Here is a 21,252-nt window from a genome sequence, read left to right as displayed (position 1 = left end):
TTAATATTATTACATATTGTAGACTGACTTCCGTGTAGAGAATGCAAGGCGCATATATGAGGCAAAACCTGAAGAAGTTCTGAACATATGATTTTTCCATTTGACTTTTGGGTGTTCAAACTTTTTTCTTGGAACTTTTAAAATAAACTAAGGTACACTAATATAAATTTAAAAGGAATTCATTGAAAGCAATAAATAAAAATACTTGATCTCTTCGAGTACAAATATTATGGGGAAAACAATTATTTTGAATTATCAACATTGAGATTGGTTGAGGATAAGGCCGAGAAGGCTTTCGTGGTTAATTGAGAGTTATCTCCCTTTTTGTCACATACTTAAAATAGAGCTCACATTTTAATGACGTAAACGTCATGATTTAGGCCTAGTGTTTACACCGGCCATTCAACTGTCAAACTGACGCGGGGTTTCTGGACTTTGTTTTGGCAGACATCAACATGGCACATCGCACTGATCTCCGCCCCGTGTTTCGATTTGGGTTTTCAAACGCCGTCAAAACTGACAGATTTCCAGAAAAATTGTACGACGTGGTAGAGGACAACTATGTGATTCGATGGAGTGCTGACGGGACCAGCATTTTTGTTGACGAAAATGGTTTCGCAGAAATAATTATGGAATGTTATCCTGGGTTCTTACAAATACCCGATTTCCCGAACTTCAGGCGACTTTTTCGAGAATATAGTTTCGACTGGGAAAATAAAGACTCCATATTTGAATTTTCACATCCCTGTTTTATTCGAGGCAAACCAGAACTTTTGGGGCAAATCCTCACGAGGAGAAAGTCGTATTACAAAAAGACCCCTGCGGCTGGTAAACGACGGGAATTGCCTGACTACTTCGATGTAGAATTTAATTCCGAAACACCAGGGCGAATGACTAGGCGGGGATTTATTCCGCTTAAATCAACAGAGAAGCAGGAAAATGTCCCAGAGAAAATAATCTTTGATGAAAAGAAGGCTTATAAAATTCACGAACGGCCATCGTTAACCAAACATCCTGAGAAAGAAGAAATAGAAAATGAAAACAGCCAAGACCAATGTGAAGATGAGAAATTTCAAAAGGGGTCTTTTGAAGAAAATCGAAAGGCTATTGAAAACATCATCAATGTGTTTGCAATCAATGAACTCAGCCCGGAAGAATTCCTCGAATACTTGCAAAGAAGAAGATCCACTTTAGAGAGTAATTCAGTGCCAATGGAAGTGGACAATTCAGCAACCCCTCAGTTAACCATGTCTTTGATCAAACCTAAAGATGAAATCCAAACAACTATTCCACCCACGTCTGATTATCAATTAGACAATGTGACCTTCACTCAAATCAGATCAGAATTGATTACGTCACCGACCGAGGAGTTTGTAACGCCTAATAAAAACTATCACACCATGACAAACTTTAACGAACCGTGGAGTTATAACTATCAAGAACAACTACAAAATGCCAGAGAAATGATAGGAGACGGCATGAATTTCAGGGCATCGCTACAATATCCGTGTTGCGAGTGTCGATGTCATTATTATTGATTAAGGGGAAGTAACTCCATTTTCTGATTTGATGAGGCGCATAAAATGAAGGATTTTATGAAGGGATACAATTTTATAATGAAATAAAGTTTCCGTTTCGTTAATACTAATTTATAGATTCCAATATGTGTTGCACCATAAACGATGGAATTATTTTATTTATTTTTCCGTTTAAGGAATCCAATCTTTTGGGGTTTTCTTTCCGTATTTCCCGTTTTCATCCCGTATAGTTTGCCTTTATATTCTCATATATTTTACCTGCTATTCCTCCATTGTATTTTGCCTGTATATCGCCAATTCTTCCGTATATACCCCATCCCTCCCTTGTTTATGCTCCATTTATCCATTGTATATATGCTCCATTGCTCCCTTCCTTGTATGCCCCATTCCTTCCTTGTATATGCCCCATTCTACCCTTATATTTCCCTTGTATGCCCCATTCCTCTCTTATATATGCCCCATTTCTCCATTGTATATGCTCCATTCCCCCCTTGTATGCCCCATTTCTCCTTTGTATATGCTCCATTCCCCCTTGTATTTTGCCTGTATATCGCCAGTTCTTCCGTATATACCCCATTCCTCCTTTGTATATGCCCCATTCCCTCTTGTATATGCTCCATTTCTCCCTTGTATATGCTCCATTCCCCCTTGTATGCTCCATTCCCCCTTGTATGCTCCATTTCTCCCGTGTATATGCTCCATTTCTCCCTTGTATGCTCCATTTCTCCCTTGTATATGCTCCATTCCCAATTGTATGTCCCATTTCTCCTTTGTATATGCTCCATTCTACCCTTTATATGCTCCATTGGCGTTGTATGCTCCATTCCCCCTTGTATATGCTCCATTCCCCCTTGTATGCTTCATTTCTCCCTTGTATATGCTCCATTCCCTGATACTCCATTTCTCCCTTGTATATCACCCTCTATTCTCCCTCATGTATACTTTGCATGTATTTTGTCAATTCTTCCCTTGTATTTTAGTTGTATGTGATATAAGGTTTGTATTAAATTGATTGGGTTATTTAAATCGTGTTTTTGTGTTTGTTTGGCGGGTAAACTGCACGGGGTCTCTTAATGAAACACACCTGTAGAATTCATTTTAAGATAGCCTAATCATGTCTTTAAAGCGTAATGTTTAAAAAGTGTTAATCCAGAACTTGTAGTTGTCAAAGGGTGTCTAGAAACCCAAACTTGATTTTTTTTTACCCGGTGGTAATGAAGCGCAACTTAAGGAATCTCTTCTCTTGTGGATGGTGTATTTAAGACATTTGCGAACTGACCCGGATGTAACTTAACCGGGGGGGGGGGGCTAGGAAATGACCGGTGTGGTCTCGTCAGCTTTCACCTGCTATTGTTCAGTTCATCAATTTGATCAATATCTTCCTGGTCTCTTTAGTTGGTGTTGAGCTGACTGAAGGACAAAGGATAGTCTTTGTTTTGTCATGTTTTCTACGAACCTCAAACTGTTCAGACGTTTTTTTTTACACCGATGCTCCTAAAGCCACTGGTCAGCAAATTGGACAATTCAAAGACCCACACCATGATAATGATCAGGGCCGTATGTAGGATTTTAAAAGTGGGGGTGCAATGTACCCCCTGCACCTCCGCTAAATACCTGATAATGATATGATATTAAAAATAATGTTTCTATGAAGTTAAAGATGCATTATTTAATTCCATTTGTCCGCTAACTCCTCGTCAAATTCAAAATGTCCAGGGTTCCTTGACGTGCACGCTGGTATATACACAGGATGTCGGTTTCGCATACCATATGAATGACAAGACAGTACGTCTTGCCAGTCACTCCATACTGCCCCATTGGCAAGGGGAAACCATGTTGAAAAATCGTGAATAACGGTTAGTGTTAAATGTCAAGGCCAGCTCAATTTTTCGTCAAAGGTCACAAGATGTAAACAGGGCTAGCGCTAGCGCCAATGCTTACCCTAACCCTAACCTACAATCTCGCCAACAATCACGTGCCCTAACCTTATTTGCATCACAGCGACCTTGACAAAAATTGAGTTGACCTTAACTTTTAGATTTAGTCATGAATAACTTTCTCAGCGGGTATATTATCCTGGGCCCTGTTTCACGAAATCTTAACTAAAGATAAAATCCAAATTTTAGTAGATACTTCCATTTTGATTGGCTAAGCACTAAAATCAACCCAATATTATCCAATCAAATGACTAAAATTTGGATTTTATCTTAGTTAAAATTTCGTGAAACAGGCCCCAGGTTAGTAAGACACAGTAACCTAACAACCTGTGGTCACATGTTCACATTGATGTGCTGTTAAATAAAACGGACTAGATAGAATTAGAAAAGGACAGCAACATCGTAGCTGTCAATGAAGTGCTATTGTTTTGATACTCTAGAGACCATGGAAAGAAACTAATATTCAATCCTTGTACGAAGACAAACGTGGCTAAGTGGGTAAGACGCTGGCTCGCTAGCCTGGAGGTCGGGTGTTCGATCCCTGCATTGTCCGAGAAAGTTCATCTAGATTTTCCGGTGTGGTTCCCCCTTGTCAGTGATGCAGGACGGAGGGCCTGACAAGGACAGCTGTCTAGTCCTTCGGATGAAATGAAAAACAGAGGTCCCTTGTATATATTGGAATGCACGTAAAAGATCCCTTGGCAGTTGGGATTCGATATAAGAGTAGGCGATAGTGCCGCTGCCCGGGCAAAATTTCCCTCATAGCACACTCTATGGCGTATGCCCGTCTTCATTATCCCAGCATAGGAGAGGAACAGTAGGACGTTAAACCCCATTTCAATTCATTTCACGATGAAGATTTACTCATCAAACGTTTAAATAAGAGAGGTTGGAAACTTCCACACAAATACTGATACCACAGGGATACAAAATAAAATAAGGTTTAACGTCCTACTGGTCTACTTGACACAGCAAATGGTTCAATTTTATTTCAATAATTCGCTTTCGCATAGCGGTCTTTAGCACTGGGAGAAAGCCGGAGGACCCAGAGAAAACCCCTGAGGTTGGACAGGCGACCCTACTCCTCGTCATGTACAAGCAGGGAATCGTAAACCCGCCTCTTGACTCAATGACTTTATGATCCAATGTGCACGCATTAACCATTCGGCAACTATGTTTAACATCCTGCTTTCTGCAAGGGTGGAGGGGGGGATAGGAAATAAACTAGATTTTAACGTTCTATTTTTCTTTAAGGGGGTGTGGGTGTCGAGGGGGGGGGGGGGACATGTACTAAAATAGGGTTTAACATCCTAGATGGCAATATAAGCTGAGGGGCTCAGGGTATCTATACGTACAGTTATCAAGTCTCACCCTTTTAACCCAGGGGGCAATATAAACACAGTGACTGGACATCAGAGGGTATCTATACAGTTATCAAGTCTTACTTTGTTAAGCCAGGTACTGGACATACAAGGAATTTATCATATATTTATTTGAATGAAGGTTTATATCTAGAAATTAAAATCATCATGAATGCCATTTAATATACAAGATGAAGATTAAAAGATAATTCATTTATTTAATCATCATACCCACATCGATAAATACATAGTACCAATATCTACCATTTATACCAAATATATCTACATTTATACCAATATTCCTGTTGCTATAGATACCAACAAACACTGATATCTTGTCTATAAATACACGTCTCATGAACCAATTCAAGTCTCGAGTATGAATTGTTAGTCCACCCTTAAAAAGATGTCATGACAGACTGAGTTCAAAGAGTGGGAAAGAACACTGCCGCTGCCTGGGCAAAACGTACTGTGAACCAATCGACCACAAAAAACTGAAATCTTGTGTATAAACTGTCAGTACATCTAAAAAGATGCGATGACAAATTGATCTCAAATAAGATGGGGAAATACAAATTGCTGCTGCCTGGGCAAAATTCCCCACTTGTCATAGAAATTTGCTTACAATGTCAGTCTCGAAATGGGATAATAAACGTATTATGAAGAATTATTCCAGTATAGCCAACATGCGCCGATAATCAACTTATTGAGAATCTAATAGAGTCCTATATCTTTTTCTACACCCATTTTAAATATGACAGTCTACAACTTAAGTCTACGAGTCATTTTCTTTTCTTTTAAAGATACATTATGTAAGAGTTAAAGCGGTGTATTACAGATTTTTCTTTTGTCTTTAAATATTATATAAACTTTCAGTTAGATATTTATTCACTCGACATGTCTAATATCAACTCTCTAGATTATCAACTATTGAGATTTAAAATAATCGGGACTTGTCTCAGTGATTAAATATCATTCAAACAGTCATATCTTTGCCCAGATATGTTCAATATATTCATTTTCCATTATCTATCTTTAAACTATTACAGCTCTTTACCTAAATATTACATAATGTATCTTTAATAAATTAATACACAGTTTTAAAACTTACCATCTGATTTAAAGTAAGATTCTTATTTTAACGGATTGACAATCTCTTAAGAATTCAGTATTTTAAATTTAGGAATATTGGCAATTTTGAAAATGTAGTAATAAATGTCTATAAAAAAAATAATAATTCTTGAAGATGATTTATTTAGAAGGATTATCATTTAATATTGGTAAACAACAATATGATACCTTTCCATGGGAGTTTAACTCGACACAAACTAGGTCATTTTGGGTATAACATATGGTTCAATTTTATTTCAATACTAGGGGGGTCTTTAGCAATGGGAGAAAACCGGAGGACCGTGAGAAAACCCACACTGTTGGACAGGTGACCCTATTTATTGTCACGAACAAGCGGGGATTCAAAACATCACCACTTAATGACAGACCCTTGTGATTTCACGCGCACAAACCGCTAGACCATCCAATTCCCTTGTCAGTTGAGTGATGTTTAATCTCTTGCAAACTAAATATAATCAAAGTTGAAAAATAGTTGAATTCCTTTCAGTCTTTACAAAGATATGTGGAATTGAAACTTCTGTCAACATTTGGCTTCATCTGCAACAACACAGAAACCACAGTGGTTTAGTGAGTAACAGGTTGGCTCGATAACATGGAGGTCCCGTGTTCGATCCCAGCGTTGGGGTTCATTAGGGTTATCCAGCACGGTTCCTTCACGGGCCTGGCAAGGAACAATGTAGTCATTAGGACGGGATGAAAAAAAAACAAGGTCCTGTGTACACATTGGTGTGCACGATAAAGATCCCTTGGAATTCAATATAAGACAGCGCCATCTGTGTGTGTCAGGGCAATGTTTTGATAGGCCTCTTCTTCATTCGACTGGATCCAAGTCAGGATATTATCTACCATTGATTTTCTCATTTTATTTACTTCATTAAAATATTTTCGGAATCAATTGGAGTACAAAACGAAATGGGGTTTAACGTCCTATTGTTCTGCTCCGAACTGGGCTAATGAAGACGGGCATACGCCATAAAGTGTGCTTTGAGGGAAATTTTGCCTGGACAGCGGCGCTACGGCCTACTCTTATATCGAATTCCAACTGTCAAGGGATCTTTTACGTGCACGCCAATGTGTACACGGGAACTCGTTTTTTTTGTCCCATCTGAATGACTAGACAGCTTTCCTTGTCAGGCCCTCCGTCCTGCATCACTGACAAGGGGGAACCACGCCGGAAAATCTAGATGAACTTTCTCGGCCAATGCAGGGATCGAACACCCGACCTCCAGGCTAGCGAGCCAGCATCTGGTTGAACTTTCTCGGCCAATGCAGGGATCAATTTGAGTACAAGGGAAACTAATATTTATATTTGAAAATATCAAACTGTTTAGATTTACCTGTATGGTATACTTAACCCAACAAAAAATATCACATTGTTGTGTAGCACAATACTATTTTGGTAGATACAGTAATCCATACGATTTAACCTAAAGTGATTCTAAGTGTTTTTTCATACAGGTATTTGTAAGATAAAGGAACAATAGTAACGATATGCCTCATCACTCTACCTAAAAACACAAACTTTAAGAGAACATAATATATATATGGTACCATTCTATATGGTTTTAATGATCCACAGTCAGACCTTAAATATATTCATAATGTACGAGGGCGTTAAACTGAGTGTCGTATCAATATATTACACAATTCCTTGCTCAAACTATTAAACACCTTAAAATACAGACACAAATCCACCCTTGCATTTGAATATTTCAACTTATACACTATACGGACGTGCATTTCATAAAATTCGTACAATATTTCAAATAGAATAAATAATGTACAACTGGCACGTTCATATAATGGTACGATTCGATAATAATATATTGTATCATTGTATCTAATTAAAATAATAATCTCGGTTGTAACGATAGTTTAAACCTATTTTATTGCATCAACATTTCAATGTACAAAAGGATAGTTTATAAAGATAAAAGTGTTAGAGTTAGTTCAATGCATCTCAGACAAAGCAGGTTGACAATTCACATGAGTTACACATGGCAACCCTCACCCCCTCAATTACTGTTAAATGAATTTTTGTTTCTAGAAAATGATTCCCCCCCCACTCTCCTTACCCCAGTCAACCTGGTCCCCTCCTTCTTAATAAAGTTGATCTCCTCGGAAACTTCAGGTCACACTTGACATGATTATAAGTTGAAAGATAATTACGTTGTTATAGCTTTGATTCAAGAATTAATTTACTCCTGGTCCTGGTATCGTATATTCTATGTTTCAACATTTAATTTGTTGAATTCGGTTTAATAAAAATATTTTTTACCATCTTTTTAAGGTTTTTTTTTTTAAGTAAGACACAATCTGCATCCAATTTTTCATTGAAAAACCATGGCAGTGCCAACAAATGTCTTATTTACAGAGCTAGAAAATATGGTTTGTTAATCAATACTCACAAAAACACACAAAATAAAAAAAATTCAGATATTTCACATAAACATCTAATAAGTAAAACAAATATAATATGTTTGATGTTGAATTAAAATTAAGTTTAAACGGGGACTGGATTTACTGATATGTAATAACCACAGGTACATAAAACCACAGCTAATTATATACCCTCACAGGTATACTCACAGGTGAATGTAACCACATATGACTATATACAGACGTAGATATACTCACAGGTGTAGATATACTCAGGTAAATATATACCCACAGGTAAATTTAATCCCACAGGTAGATAAAACCACAGGTAAATATACTTACAGGTTCATATATACCAAAAGGTAGATATACTCACAGGTAGATTTACGCCACAGGTATGTAATAAATAAATTTATATACCTGCAGATCAATATACTTTTATGTGTAAAATAATATTTCGACAGTTCAGGTAAATATATTATTTTATGTACCGGTATATTTCTATAATCTCTATACTAGTCTTTGTCGTACAAGTCTCCATTCCATACTACGGGTAGTCTTTACCATACTAGTCCTTTACTGTATGCAAAAATCTTAATACTTTTTCATGCTTAAACCCTTTAACGCTGGGTACCTCTCTTTAAGAAAATGATCGGTTTTACATCGAGTTTTGGAGCTAATTTTCAAAATTGTCCTGATTACTTTTAACTAGACTATAACAATCTTAAATAATTCATCAGCTATTCAAGTCAGATAGTTGAAGATGTCCAAGAGAGCAGTGGTTACGAGGCATTCAAGGGCTCAAAGGACACGAAAATAACTGAAATTTCTCATCATGATCAAACCTGATTTCGTTTTCTCAGTTAAATTTTTTTTTTTTTTTAGGTTGATCTTCAGTAAATAAAGATTTTGTTTTAGCGGTTCCGAAGTGATTGGTTGAAAGAGTTGATGTGGATACGTTTAGCGGTTCAGAAGAGATTTGTTGAAAGAGTTGATGTTATTTGGTTAAAGTTTACCTGTATAACCACCCTTGATGTGACGTTTATTTAAAACTTCTGGTGAAGATCATGACAATTACTTAAATAAACAAAATGAAATTTAGGGTGGAATTTCAAACAAATTGGATATTAGTAAGCTTGGACATGACGTATCTGTCACAGATATTGTCAGACACGAATAATTACACGGTAAATATACCCACAGGTAAATATATACGCACAGGTACATACATGTATATACCCACAGGTACATATATACACACAGGTAAATATATACCCACAGGTAAATATATTCTCACAGGTAAATATAAAGGTTGTGTAATTATTTGTACCTGATAAAGTACCTGTTACAGGTGTGAAGTTTGATAGAGATTATACTGGTAGTAGGTTTATAAAACCGGGATGAGACGGGGAAGATTGTTAAAATATATAACAGTAAAATTAACGCAATCTCTTTCATTTACCTAAAAAATAAAATTGTCCATTCATTCTACTTTATGTATAGGTTTGTTTTGTGGGCTGATAATCTTACATTCATTGATAACAGTCAACCGAAAATGAAAGTAAAATTTAACACCCATTCCAAGAAAAAAACATGTCATTTCGGGACTAACATATGGTATTTTTACAATAATAATTTGTTAATTCATCAGCAGTGGGAGAAAACTGGAAAACCCGGGATAAAACCCACGAGAGTAGGCAGACAATCCTGATCAAATGCAGGGGTTTTTACAGTTCGCACAAACAATAGCAGTGTTGGGAGGAAGGTAGACAGAGTTAGCGTAAAGCCTCCATTACAGCAGACCATACCAGAACTAATTTGTTATAAAATGGTATGTTCACAGTTGTGCGTTTCGGATGTTGACAACAAAAATCGCCCCCAAAAAATAATTAATTTGACAATAATCCTTTTTTAAAAAATAATTAATTTGACAATAATCCTTTTTTAAAAAATATTTTAAATAGTCGTAGATTTTAAAATATTCATAATAATTATGATAACATAATATAATATGTACATCTTTGTTATAAATACTGACTTCTCAATTAGTGATTATCATCATAAATAAGAGTTATCTCCCTTCAACCAAACATCAAGGATTGATAGAATTTTGCCTCCCGGATAAAATCTTTTTTCATTTTAAAAAGTAAATTCAGGAACTCATTATACAAACAAACAGGAGAATAACTTTGTCACTTTCTACAGAATACAAATTATATTTTTGAGGTTATCCACTCACTATATTAAACTCATCAATTTGTTAAACACCATATAATTATCTTGTATTTGTCGTCTCTGATCGTCACGACGATAAGGTGAATTAAACATTTGTCATCGACTGCTGATGATATACACAGGTTTTCGATAAACTGTTAATAGCTCAGATTAAAAAAGGAAAAATTACATATCGTCCGAAAAATACAAAGACTTTAATTCGAATTCCTGTTATTCATGAATGAATAATTAAGCCAAATCGAAAGATGTACGTTATTTAAAACAGTTTTCTGATGATAAAAAAAACAAATCTACGAGAAATAAAGATGACATCACATACAAATCCATCAATAACTATAAAATATTTGACCCAATTTCTGTTCCAACCAGAACATGACAAAACAGGAGCTAAAAGTCAATCAAATTTAACAAAAAGCCTACGAAAAAAAAAAAAAGAAAAAAAAAGCACATAATTAAATAATACTTTAAAAATAATCTACGACGTTACTTTTAACGACAAAACTAAAATTGAATATTAATTATATATTAGGTAATTAATTTTTTTATGTCACATACACAACTTGAAGATAAATATACGACTGTTATATTTTCATACATGCATAAATGATTAAGGACTGTGGTCGATAGTCTGACTACCTGTTGAAATCAACTTAATCCGATATAAAATTAATCTTATTGCAGTTGTTCTGCAATTTTAGCTTCAAAAAAATATTTGGTAGCCGATTTCCACAGCCCCTTAGATGTATCGTTATTTTGACTTGCCGAGGGAAGAAGAAACGAATGATACTACAATTAAAAATAATAATAATCATCATCAATCGATCAACACAGGGTAAAACAATGTACGTTGAATCAAGGGGAGATCACTCGGAGTGTAATTTCACAATGCGTTGTGCTTCTCGATAACCGGTTAACAAAGCTCCGTGAGTCGTAGAATAAAAGGTTGGATGCGTCGCTTCTCCACCAAAAAGCACTTGCGGCTGAAATGATAAAAATAAAAGAATCTTTTATAAATAAAGTCTGAATCTATCCATTTTTTAAAAAAATAGAATGGTGGTGACATTATATAAAACACAAAACTATACTCCATATAATCTATTTTTCCGGGAGGAGGGGGTGGGGGGTGGATGGGGTAAATACGTGTATAATTGAATTTTATAGCATGAACTTTTTTTACATGCGGAACTATATTATTGGTATAGCGCAACATGCAAATAGTGTCCAAAACAAGAGTCAATTACACAGTTGACAGTAAGTTTGAATTTTATACCGGTGTCGTTTCCCCTTGTCGTGGCCTGACAAGAAAAGCTGTCTAGTCCTTTGGATGTGACAAAAAACGGGGGTCTGGTGTACACATTGGTGTGCAAATAAAATAAACTTAGACAGTTCAAATTCGATAGGCCGTAGCGCCACTGGGGGGCCAAATTTCCCCTCATAGCACACTGTACAGTGTTATGCCCATCTTCATTAACCCAGTCGGAGAGAGAGAAATGGGGTTTAACGTCCACTCTACACAAACTAGGTCATTTCGGGACTAACATATGGTTTAATTTTATTTCGATAATTCACTTGCGAGTAGGGGTCTTTAGCAGTGGGAGGAAAATCGGAGGACCCGGAGAAAACCGACGAGGTTGGACAGGCGACCCTACTCCTTGTCACGTACAACCGGGGATTCGAAACCACGCCAGTTGAGACAATGACAGGCTTTATGATCCAATGTGCACGCATTAACCATTCGTCTACACTTCTGCAAATTAGATTAGATTAGGTGGTAGCGATGTTTAACATCCTGCTTTCTGCAAGGGTGGAGGGGGGGAAGGATAGGAAATAAGCTAGATTTTAACGTTCTATTTTTCTTTAATGGGGACATGTAACGGTACTAAAATAGGGTTTAACATCCTATATGGCACGTGCTAACCATTCGGCCATCCAACCCCCCTAGCCCAGTCGGAGAAAAACAGGACATTCAACGTGGCTCAATGACCAGACGATCTTGGGTTTGATGATAGTGTTGGACGGAATTATGGCTACTAATATTGAGATTGCATAAGTATTGATTGGTGCCAATAACAGGGGTTATCTAGCAAGGGTTAGGGTCCAAGTAAGGAGTAAAAACCTATACATTTAAGCCTGTAATTAAGTGAAGTAATGTGGTTTTGATTCCCAGATTGTACAGGACAAGGGATGAGTAGCGTGGTCCGCCCTACTGACACATATAAAACAATAGTTCGACCTTGACGATGATAAAGCAATAATAGACTCCATACTGATTGGATCAATTCATCATCTAACACGAAGTAAAATTGATTTTAATCATTGATTGATGTCATTACTAGACACAGTCTGGTATATACATGTACCTACAGGTATATATAGGGCTATAAAGGTTATCTGAGTCCAGAACATACCGTGTAGAACTCTAGCTAAAGGTTATTGGAGCGAATAGTAATATTCTTTCATTCCTCAGGCACAATAGGTCATTCAGCTATTTCACCCATAATAACATATTTTTAGTTATGATATAATCATTTTAAAATGTGTCAGTTTTTATCTCACAGTAATATACTCATTTCATCAATTTGAATATTTTTCGTTTTTTTCTTTCATGTTACGTTTTTCGGGTTTCTTTAAAGATACATTATGGGAGATTAGATAAAGAGCTGATAGTTCTCAATATAAGTTATAGATAATAGTTAAAAACTAGATAATGTAAAGGCAATTTGCTGGAAATTTCAGTCAAATTGATCTACTCTGAACCAAGAATTTAGCGATTGAATTTTCGGCCTAGCCTCGATCATCATTACTAAAATCGGTACGTTAAAAAACAGTCTCGATTATCCATTTCATGATTAAATTATGAATGGAAGTCGAGCAGCAAATGGTACCCTAATCCAGTAAATATCGCAGGCTAGCGATGCCATCGAGAGTTGATTATGGTCTGGATAAGTTAGGCAGATTTAGTTCTTGTATAATGTATGCTTAATAAATATACAGTGCCATATGTATATATAAATACCACTTGTATAGTGTATGCATGACCTAGATGTTCCAGCTGTTACATTATAACACCTACACTGATTCTAAATCATTGTATAATCGTTCTATATCTCATCAAACCATTACAACAAAATTTGGTCTAATTTTCTACTGTCCTACTCCGACTGGCATACACCATACAGTATGCTATGAGGATAATTTCACACAAACAGCTGGCGCTACGGCCTACTCTTATATCGAATTCTAAGTGCCAAGGTTCTTTAAAAGGGACGCCAATGTATACACCAGTCCTCAGTTTCCTGTCCCATCCGAACGACTAGACAGCTGTCCTGGTCCGGCCCTCCATCCTGCACAACCAACAAGGGGAACCACACTTTTCTAAAATGTGGTTTAATAATATTAAAACTTTGTCACATGAACAACAAGGGGACATAATTTGGCATGATAGTTGAATATTGGAAGAAAACAGACGACAAATAAAATCTGTACCAATGAACACGGGTATTTACCTCACGATACAATATGTATCACGGTATGGACGTCACAATACGATACATATCACAGTATTTTGCTAAATTTACTTAAAACTAAAAACAAGTACATGATATTTAATGGCAACACATCACATTATTAAACAAGGCTTTTCCATCTGACATTTTTAATCCAAAATGTTCCCATATTTGTAATGTGTGGTTCGCTGTAGGTGAATGTTTCATCGCCGGAACCATCTTTCCTCCTTGTCACATGAACAACTGGTGGACCTAATTTTGCATGAATATCAGAAGAATACGGACAGCTAATAAAACCTGTACCGTGTTTACAGAACCGCAGTATGGAATTGATATGACATTTTTTTTTTTCTCTGCTATTATGAATATTGTAACAGTGCATCATTACAGCTAATTTATCTGGATGTTGGCGTTCTATAAATGTCCATTATTATTATTACCTGAGTTAAACCATAGTATGGAATTTAAAAGACTCTGAACCAAACTATGGCATGTACATGTATATATACTGTAGTATATACCGTCCACGGTATATCGATGCAGCCCTAGCACGAGACGCCACCCGAAGGATTAGGAAGGCAGTCCTTGTTAACCAGGGGTTTATAATATATATTGGTGTCTGTACTAAAGATGGTGTTACTTTATAAACATTATATACCTTGTTTAATATAACACCCATATATTATATACTGATCAATATGGTAGAATCAATATATAATATATACACCATCATATAACATATCATATCATATATACCATGTTAAAGTACCCATTTCCATATATATATGTTCTTGTTAAACAAACTTGGTCAAAATTTAAATGGTTTTAAAATATATACCACACAGTGAATCTTAAAAATTATATTTCTTAAATATGATGTTTGAAAACTCAAACTCTTAAATTGGTAATAAAAATAACGTTTTAAAGGAGGCAAGTCTTCAACTCAATATCATCCACAATCTTTGAGATAGAAAACACAAATTATTGGTCAATTTAAATCAACATTGATGTGGTTATTTTACCGCGAAAAGTTGATATCTAATATTTATGATAAAATGAAAGTTTTAAAATGAGCACACGAAACTTGCGCCAGAATGATTTTGAGTGCTGTTTGTAATGAAGCGACGCTTTGCGTATTTCACCAAACACAAAAACTGATTAGAAATTAGAGTAAAAATAGAAATGATTGAATGTAAATCAGTTGGTTACATTCATAATACGTATATATGTGTAGCAACCCATTTGTGTTGATGTTTTAGGTGCCAAAGAATAGCTATTTAGCTCCAGAGACAAACAATAGGTAATATTTAAAGAATATTGCAAATACGTGAATCTGTGAAAAATAATAATATAGAATTAATACACAGGTTGAAGGAGTTATTGTGGATTGTGTAGCCTATTCATATTGCCAGGTTTAAACAATACACTGTACACAGTATCATATTCTTTTATACTTATAATAACCATCCAACGTCTCTTATCACAGTCCTAGTGACATTTACAAAATAGGACGTTTTTTTATATTCTTCAGTAATGTTCTAGGGGGAGTACAAAAAAACATATTGTATGTTACATCTGAAGAATATTAACGACTTGATTTAGGTTGAAATATCGTATTTAATTGGTATGATTGGATGTTATTTTGGTTCACAGGAGGCAAGCTACATTTGTATATACATGTAGGTTAAAGTTTTGTTTGGAAAGATTAAATGAATGAAATGGGGTTTAGCATCCCACTGTTCGGCAGCTACTGGGTTAATGAAAATGGGTATACGCCCCGTTCCCAGGGGGCTAATTGTTTTTGAAAGTCTGAATGAAAGTCAACTTGTTTACTAATTTCAAGTCTATCATACATTTATGTGTAGAGAGAGAGATGGGGTTGACACAATCTATAGGTAATTTCGGGACTAACATATGCCCCCCCCCCCCCCGCTCCCTGTAGACAATGGAATGCAGAATTTGATATAACTTTTAAACAACAGCTTTATCTATAGGGTAGTTGAAAACTTTCAACGAAGACCAATCAACATATATATTCTATATACCTTATAGACCCTGACCCAGAACAAAGAGATCTACAAGTCAATCAATTGGTGATGTAAAATCAATAAAAACATTTTATTGTTTCATATATAGGTCAATCTAACAGTACATATATATATACGTGTTACTAGGTCACTTCGGGACTAACATGGTTCAATTTAATACCAATAAATAGAGATTATTAGGAGTGGAGCGTCGGATAGCCAAGATTTAAACGCCAGCGAGATTTAACAATTTAACAATACAATGGATAACCAAGACTTGTACTACTTATGCACCATGAGCACGTTTTGTGGATATAGCGCTTTATAAATGGATATATTATTATTCTTTTTATGATAATAAACGATCTTCAAACACACAAAACTTCACCCAGAATAAAGTAATTTGAATGCAAGTTTATCTTTATTTTTCATTATCTATTTTTGAACTATTACTGTCAGAACAGTCAGCTCTTGATCTAAATATTATATAATGTATCTTTCTTTGAGTTGTGGAGTAAACCAACCACGTGGGTTTTCTCTGGGTCCTCCGGTTTCCTCTCACAGCTAAAGACCCCTACACACAAGCGAATTATTGAAATAAAATTAAACCATATGTTAGTCCCGAAATAACCTACTTTGTGTCATGTGGAGTTAAACCCCATTTCTCTCTCTCTCTCGCTTTTGTGGAGTAAAATCAATAAAACTAGGTGAGTATTATTAAATATATTAAAACCAGACGAGACTACAATATGAACACTAGTTAAACAGACTTGTGTTGAAGTTAACCTAGATTCACCTTCATGTTACCAGACACACTGTATACAGTAACTTACTACTACTACAGGTTATTTCACTAAAACTATGTCAGCAGACCTGCTATCTCATACATCTATAACTCCTGTCTAGAAGCCAGGGAAAATGGCTCATGTACAAATTGCAGTGTATTATGAGGGAAAGGAAAGTAAAATGAAAGTATTTTAGCCTACTATAAAGAGTGAAGTATGTCAGATTGTTAGCAGGTTTGCTATGTTCGAGTGAGAAATAAAATGGGATTTAATTAACACTGTACTGGTCAGCACCAACTGGGCTAATGATCGGCACATGTAATGCAGTGTGCTGTGATGAGGGACTGCAGCATGCTATGATGAGGGACGGCAGTGTGCTATGATAAGGGACTGCAGTGTGCTGTGACGAGGGACTGCAGTGTGCTATGATGAGGGACTGTAGTGTGCTGTGATAAGGGACTGCTGCATGCTATGAGGAGGGACAAACTGTGTGCTATGATTAGGGAATGCAGTGTGCTGTGATAAGGGACTGCAGTTTGCTAAGATGAGGGACAACAGTGTGCTATGATGAGGGAATGCAGTGTGCAATGATGAGGGACTGCAGTGTGCTATGATGAGGGACAACAAAGTGCTATGATGAGGGACTGCAGTGTGCTATGATGAGGGACAACAGTGTGCTATGATGAGGGACAACAGTGTGCTATGAGGGACTGCAGTGTGCTATGATGAGGGACTGCAGCATGCTATGATGAGGGACATCAATGTGCTATGATGAGGGACAATAATGTGCTATGATGAGGGACAACAGTGTGCTATGATGAGAGACAACAGTGTGCTATGATGAGGGACTGCAGTGTGCTATGACGAGGGACTGCAGTGTGCTATGATGAGGGACTGCAGCATGCTATGATGAGGGACAATAATGTGCTATGATGAGGGACAACAGTGTGCTATGGTGAGAGACAACAGTGTGCTATGATGAGGGACTGCAGTGTGCTATGACGAGGGACTGCAGTGTGCTATGATGAGGGACTGCAGCATGCTATGATGAGGGACAATAATGTGCTATGATGAGGGACAACAGTGTGCTATGATGAGAGACAACAGTGTGCTATGATGAGGGACTGCAGTGTGCTATGATGAGGGATTGCAGTGTGCAATGATGAGAGACAACAGTGTGCTATGATGAGGGACTACAGTGTGCTATGATTATCTTAAAATCAGTTTTGCACATATTATAATTGTAAAAGTAGTTGTATACATACATGTATTATATTTATAATTGTAATCTTAAAACAATCCCTATAGCAACCATGCCTAATTAATCTCGTAAAGCAGTCGTTAATTTCATCAATGTACCAAACAGATTGTGATATCTGCAGCAAATCAGACCAAAATAACTATTTTTTTAGGGATAGGTATATCTATCGAAAAGACGAGAAAACTCTACATGTACGTCGTAATGGTTTAAATTGCTCTAGAGATTGTAGAAATATAATATGGTCTACTTATCCCCACCAAGTTAGAAATAATAGGTAGAAGATTGCAGTCTTGCTTTATCTAAGCGTATTAATATTAGAGCAATAAGAACCAATTAAAAATAAATAATCGTAAAAGATGAATAGGATTACCAGTATTTACAAAGTTATGTGGAATTGAAATTCCATCAAGACGCTACCATCTTCTATCGTTAGCGGAGAAATCTGATGGGTCTAGTTTAATTGTAATTGAATCCAAGCTGTGATGTCATCTAGTGTTGGTATTTTGATTGTGTTTTTTCTTAGTTAGATGTTACAGAGAGAGAGAGAGAGAGAGAGAGAGAGAAATGGGGTGTCCACTCCACACAAACTGAGTCATTTCGGGACTAACATATGGTTCAATTTTATTCCAATAATTCTCTTGCGTGTAGGGTTTTTTTTACCAGTGGGAGGAAACCGGATGACCCAGAGAAAACCCACGAGGTTGGACAGGCGACCCTCCTCCTTGTCATGTATAACCGGAGAATCGAAACCACGCCAGTTAACTCAATGACAGACCGTATGATACATCCACACCCCCCCCCCCCCCCCTAGATTTTAAAGAATCTGAGTAGTATATATAAGCTGTCAGTAATTTGATCTTTTAGCAAAAATGCAAATGGCAGAGATATTAAACAACAGAACAGACTGAAACCTGCTACAAATACATTTTTATCTCCATCAACACACAAGTAGAAATGTTGGATGAAAAATAATTGAGCTGACAAAAATAAACAACTAGGGAAGTTTGAAAATTCAAATAGATTCACACTTTAATAACGTCAGCCTAACCGAGCTGCTTTAATTCCTTGTCTTTCTAGATGAAATTTAGATTTTCACACACCACTATTTGTATTAAGATCTAACATACAAACCATTTTTATAAATAATCAAGTTATGTAAAGAACTAAAAGGAAGATCATGGGGGGAGTAGACAAGTGTTTCCAGACATAATATTGTATGGTAGTCTAGTGTTTCCAGTGTAGTATAATGTATGGTAGAATGAGTATGTATAATCAAGTGTAGCGAAGGTGCCGGGGTGTGTAATATATACATAGCGTAATATTTATATATATGTATCTATATAAAAACATTGTTTCTATTAGTACACTCTAAAACACAATTTACTTAAACATACATCTGCCTATTGCAGGCCTTTCTTTAGGCCTGAAATGTTATCTAAATTATTAATTAGACATTAATTAACAAAACAAGACTATAATCACCTCTCGATGTCATCATTAGCCTGCTATATTTACTGGATTAGGTTCCGATTTTGCTGTTCGACTTCCATTCATAATTAAATCAAGAAATGGATAATCGAGACTATGTTTTTTATCCTGCTGACTTCAGTAATGATGATCGAGGCTAGGCCTAAAATTCAATTGCTAATATCTCGGTTCAGAGTGGATCAATTTGACTGAAATTACTCAGCTGTTTCCCTTTACATTATCTAGTTTTTAACCATTATAGTGAGAACTGCCAGCTTTTTACCTAATCTCCCATAATGCTCCTTTAACCGTAATTACGAACAGAACAGAAATTCTTAAACACAAAAAACATAATATGGAACAAAATTACTATTTTATTTGCGTTCCATATTGTGTTTTTGTGTTTATTACGCGTGTCAATTGCTAAATGTCGCTCAAATTCTTGTTCACTGTTACACACATTACATGACAATCTTTTCTGTTTATCAAATATAAATATTGTTGACATTACGAAGCAAAAAAAAAAGGAAATAATAAAGATCACATGCCATGACTGTTTCTAAAGAGATGAGTTTTGTTTATCTCTAACATTACAGTGTGTATTTACGTATCTCGACAACCTCTCATAAGGTCTGTCACTGAGTCAAGAGGTGTGGTTTACATTCCCCGCTTGCACGTGACAAGGAGAGGGAAAGAGAGAGAGACTCGAAACAAACTAGGTCATTAGGGGACTAACACATGGTTCAATTTTATTTCAAAAATTCGAATGCGCGTAGGGGTCTTTAGCAGTGGGAGGAAACTGGAGAACCCGGAGAAAACCCACGAGGTTGGACAGGCGATCCTACTGCTTCTCATATACAGCCAGGGAATCGAAACCACGCTAGTTGACTCAATGACATACAACACACACACGTTAACCATTCAGCCATCCACCCCTTACCCCCCCCACCCCTCCCCAACAAGCATGACAAGGAGTAGGGTAGTCTGTTCAACCATAGTCACCATATGATACAAAAGAACTTGACAACAGTAACCTGATGATATAAAAGACCTTGACAACAGTAACCATATGATACAAAAGACCTTGACAACAGTAACCATATGATACAAAAGACCTTGAAGTTTAAAGATCATAGGTGTATAAAAATAAATCTGTGAGCGACAAAATCTGAATTTGTGTCTGTGACAGGTGGCTTATTTCTCAACTTGGTACAATGTGATTCGTTTTGAACCAAAACTTATAATAAAATAGAAATTTCAAGTGTCGTGAATGGCAGTTCATGATTTGATGTAGACTGGTTATTCAGCCTGCTCTAGCCTCAATCCCTGTCTTCATTAGCCCAATCGGAGCAGAACAGTAGGATGTTAAACTCCATTTCGTTTTATTTCTAGCCTCAATCTGTTTCACAGGTGTTGTAAAAGCCTTCTTATACCTCTGTATTAATACACGACTGACTAATAATACCAGATAGACTTGACTAATTAATACCAGATAGACTAATTAATACCAGATTGACTAATTAATACATGACTGACTAGTTATACATGTATTTCAAAGCTTTGATGTACAGTACAAAATATTTAGATCAGAATGAGAATATGTTATTATTATATATCACAAAATA

General features: G+C 36.2%; 1 protein-coding gene across 1 annotated transcript in view; it reads right to left on the bottom strand.

Moving 5' to 3' along the window:
* Nucleotides 1-5,034: 5,034 nt before the first annotated feature.
* Nucleotides 5,035-21,252, bottom strand: part of LOC126815442 (spermine oxidase) — a 36,218-nt gene continuing 20,000 nt past the window's right edge. Inside the window, exon 5 of the mRNA XM_050541085.2 lies at nt 5,035-11,561. Within this exon, the coding sequence (XP_050397042.1) occupies nt 11,445-11,561 (117 nt within the window). The 3' untranslated portion in view covers nt 5,035-11,444. The remainder of the gene's footprint in view (nt 11,562-21,252) is intronic.

This window comes from Patella vulgata, chromosome 3, assembly GCF_932274485.2.
Source record: "Patella vulgata chromosome 3, xgPatVulg1.2, whole genome shotgun sequence".
NCBI lineage: Eukaryota > Metazoa > Mollusca > Gastropoda > Patellidae > Patella > Patella vulgata.
Note: the sequence above shows the minus strand (reverse complement) of the source record. Positions and strands in the feature narration are given on the sequence as shown.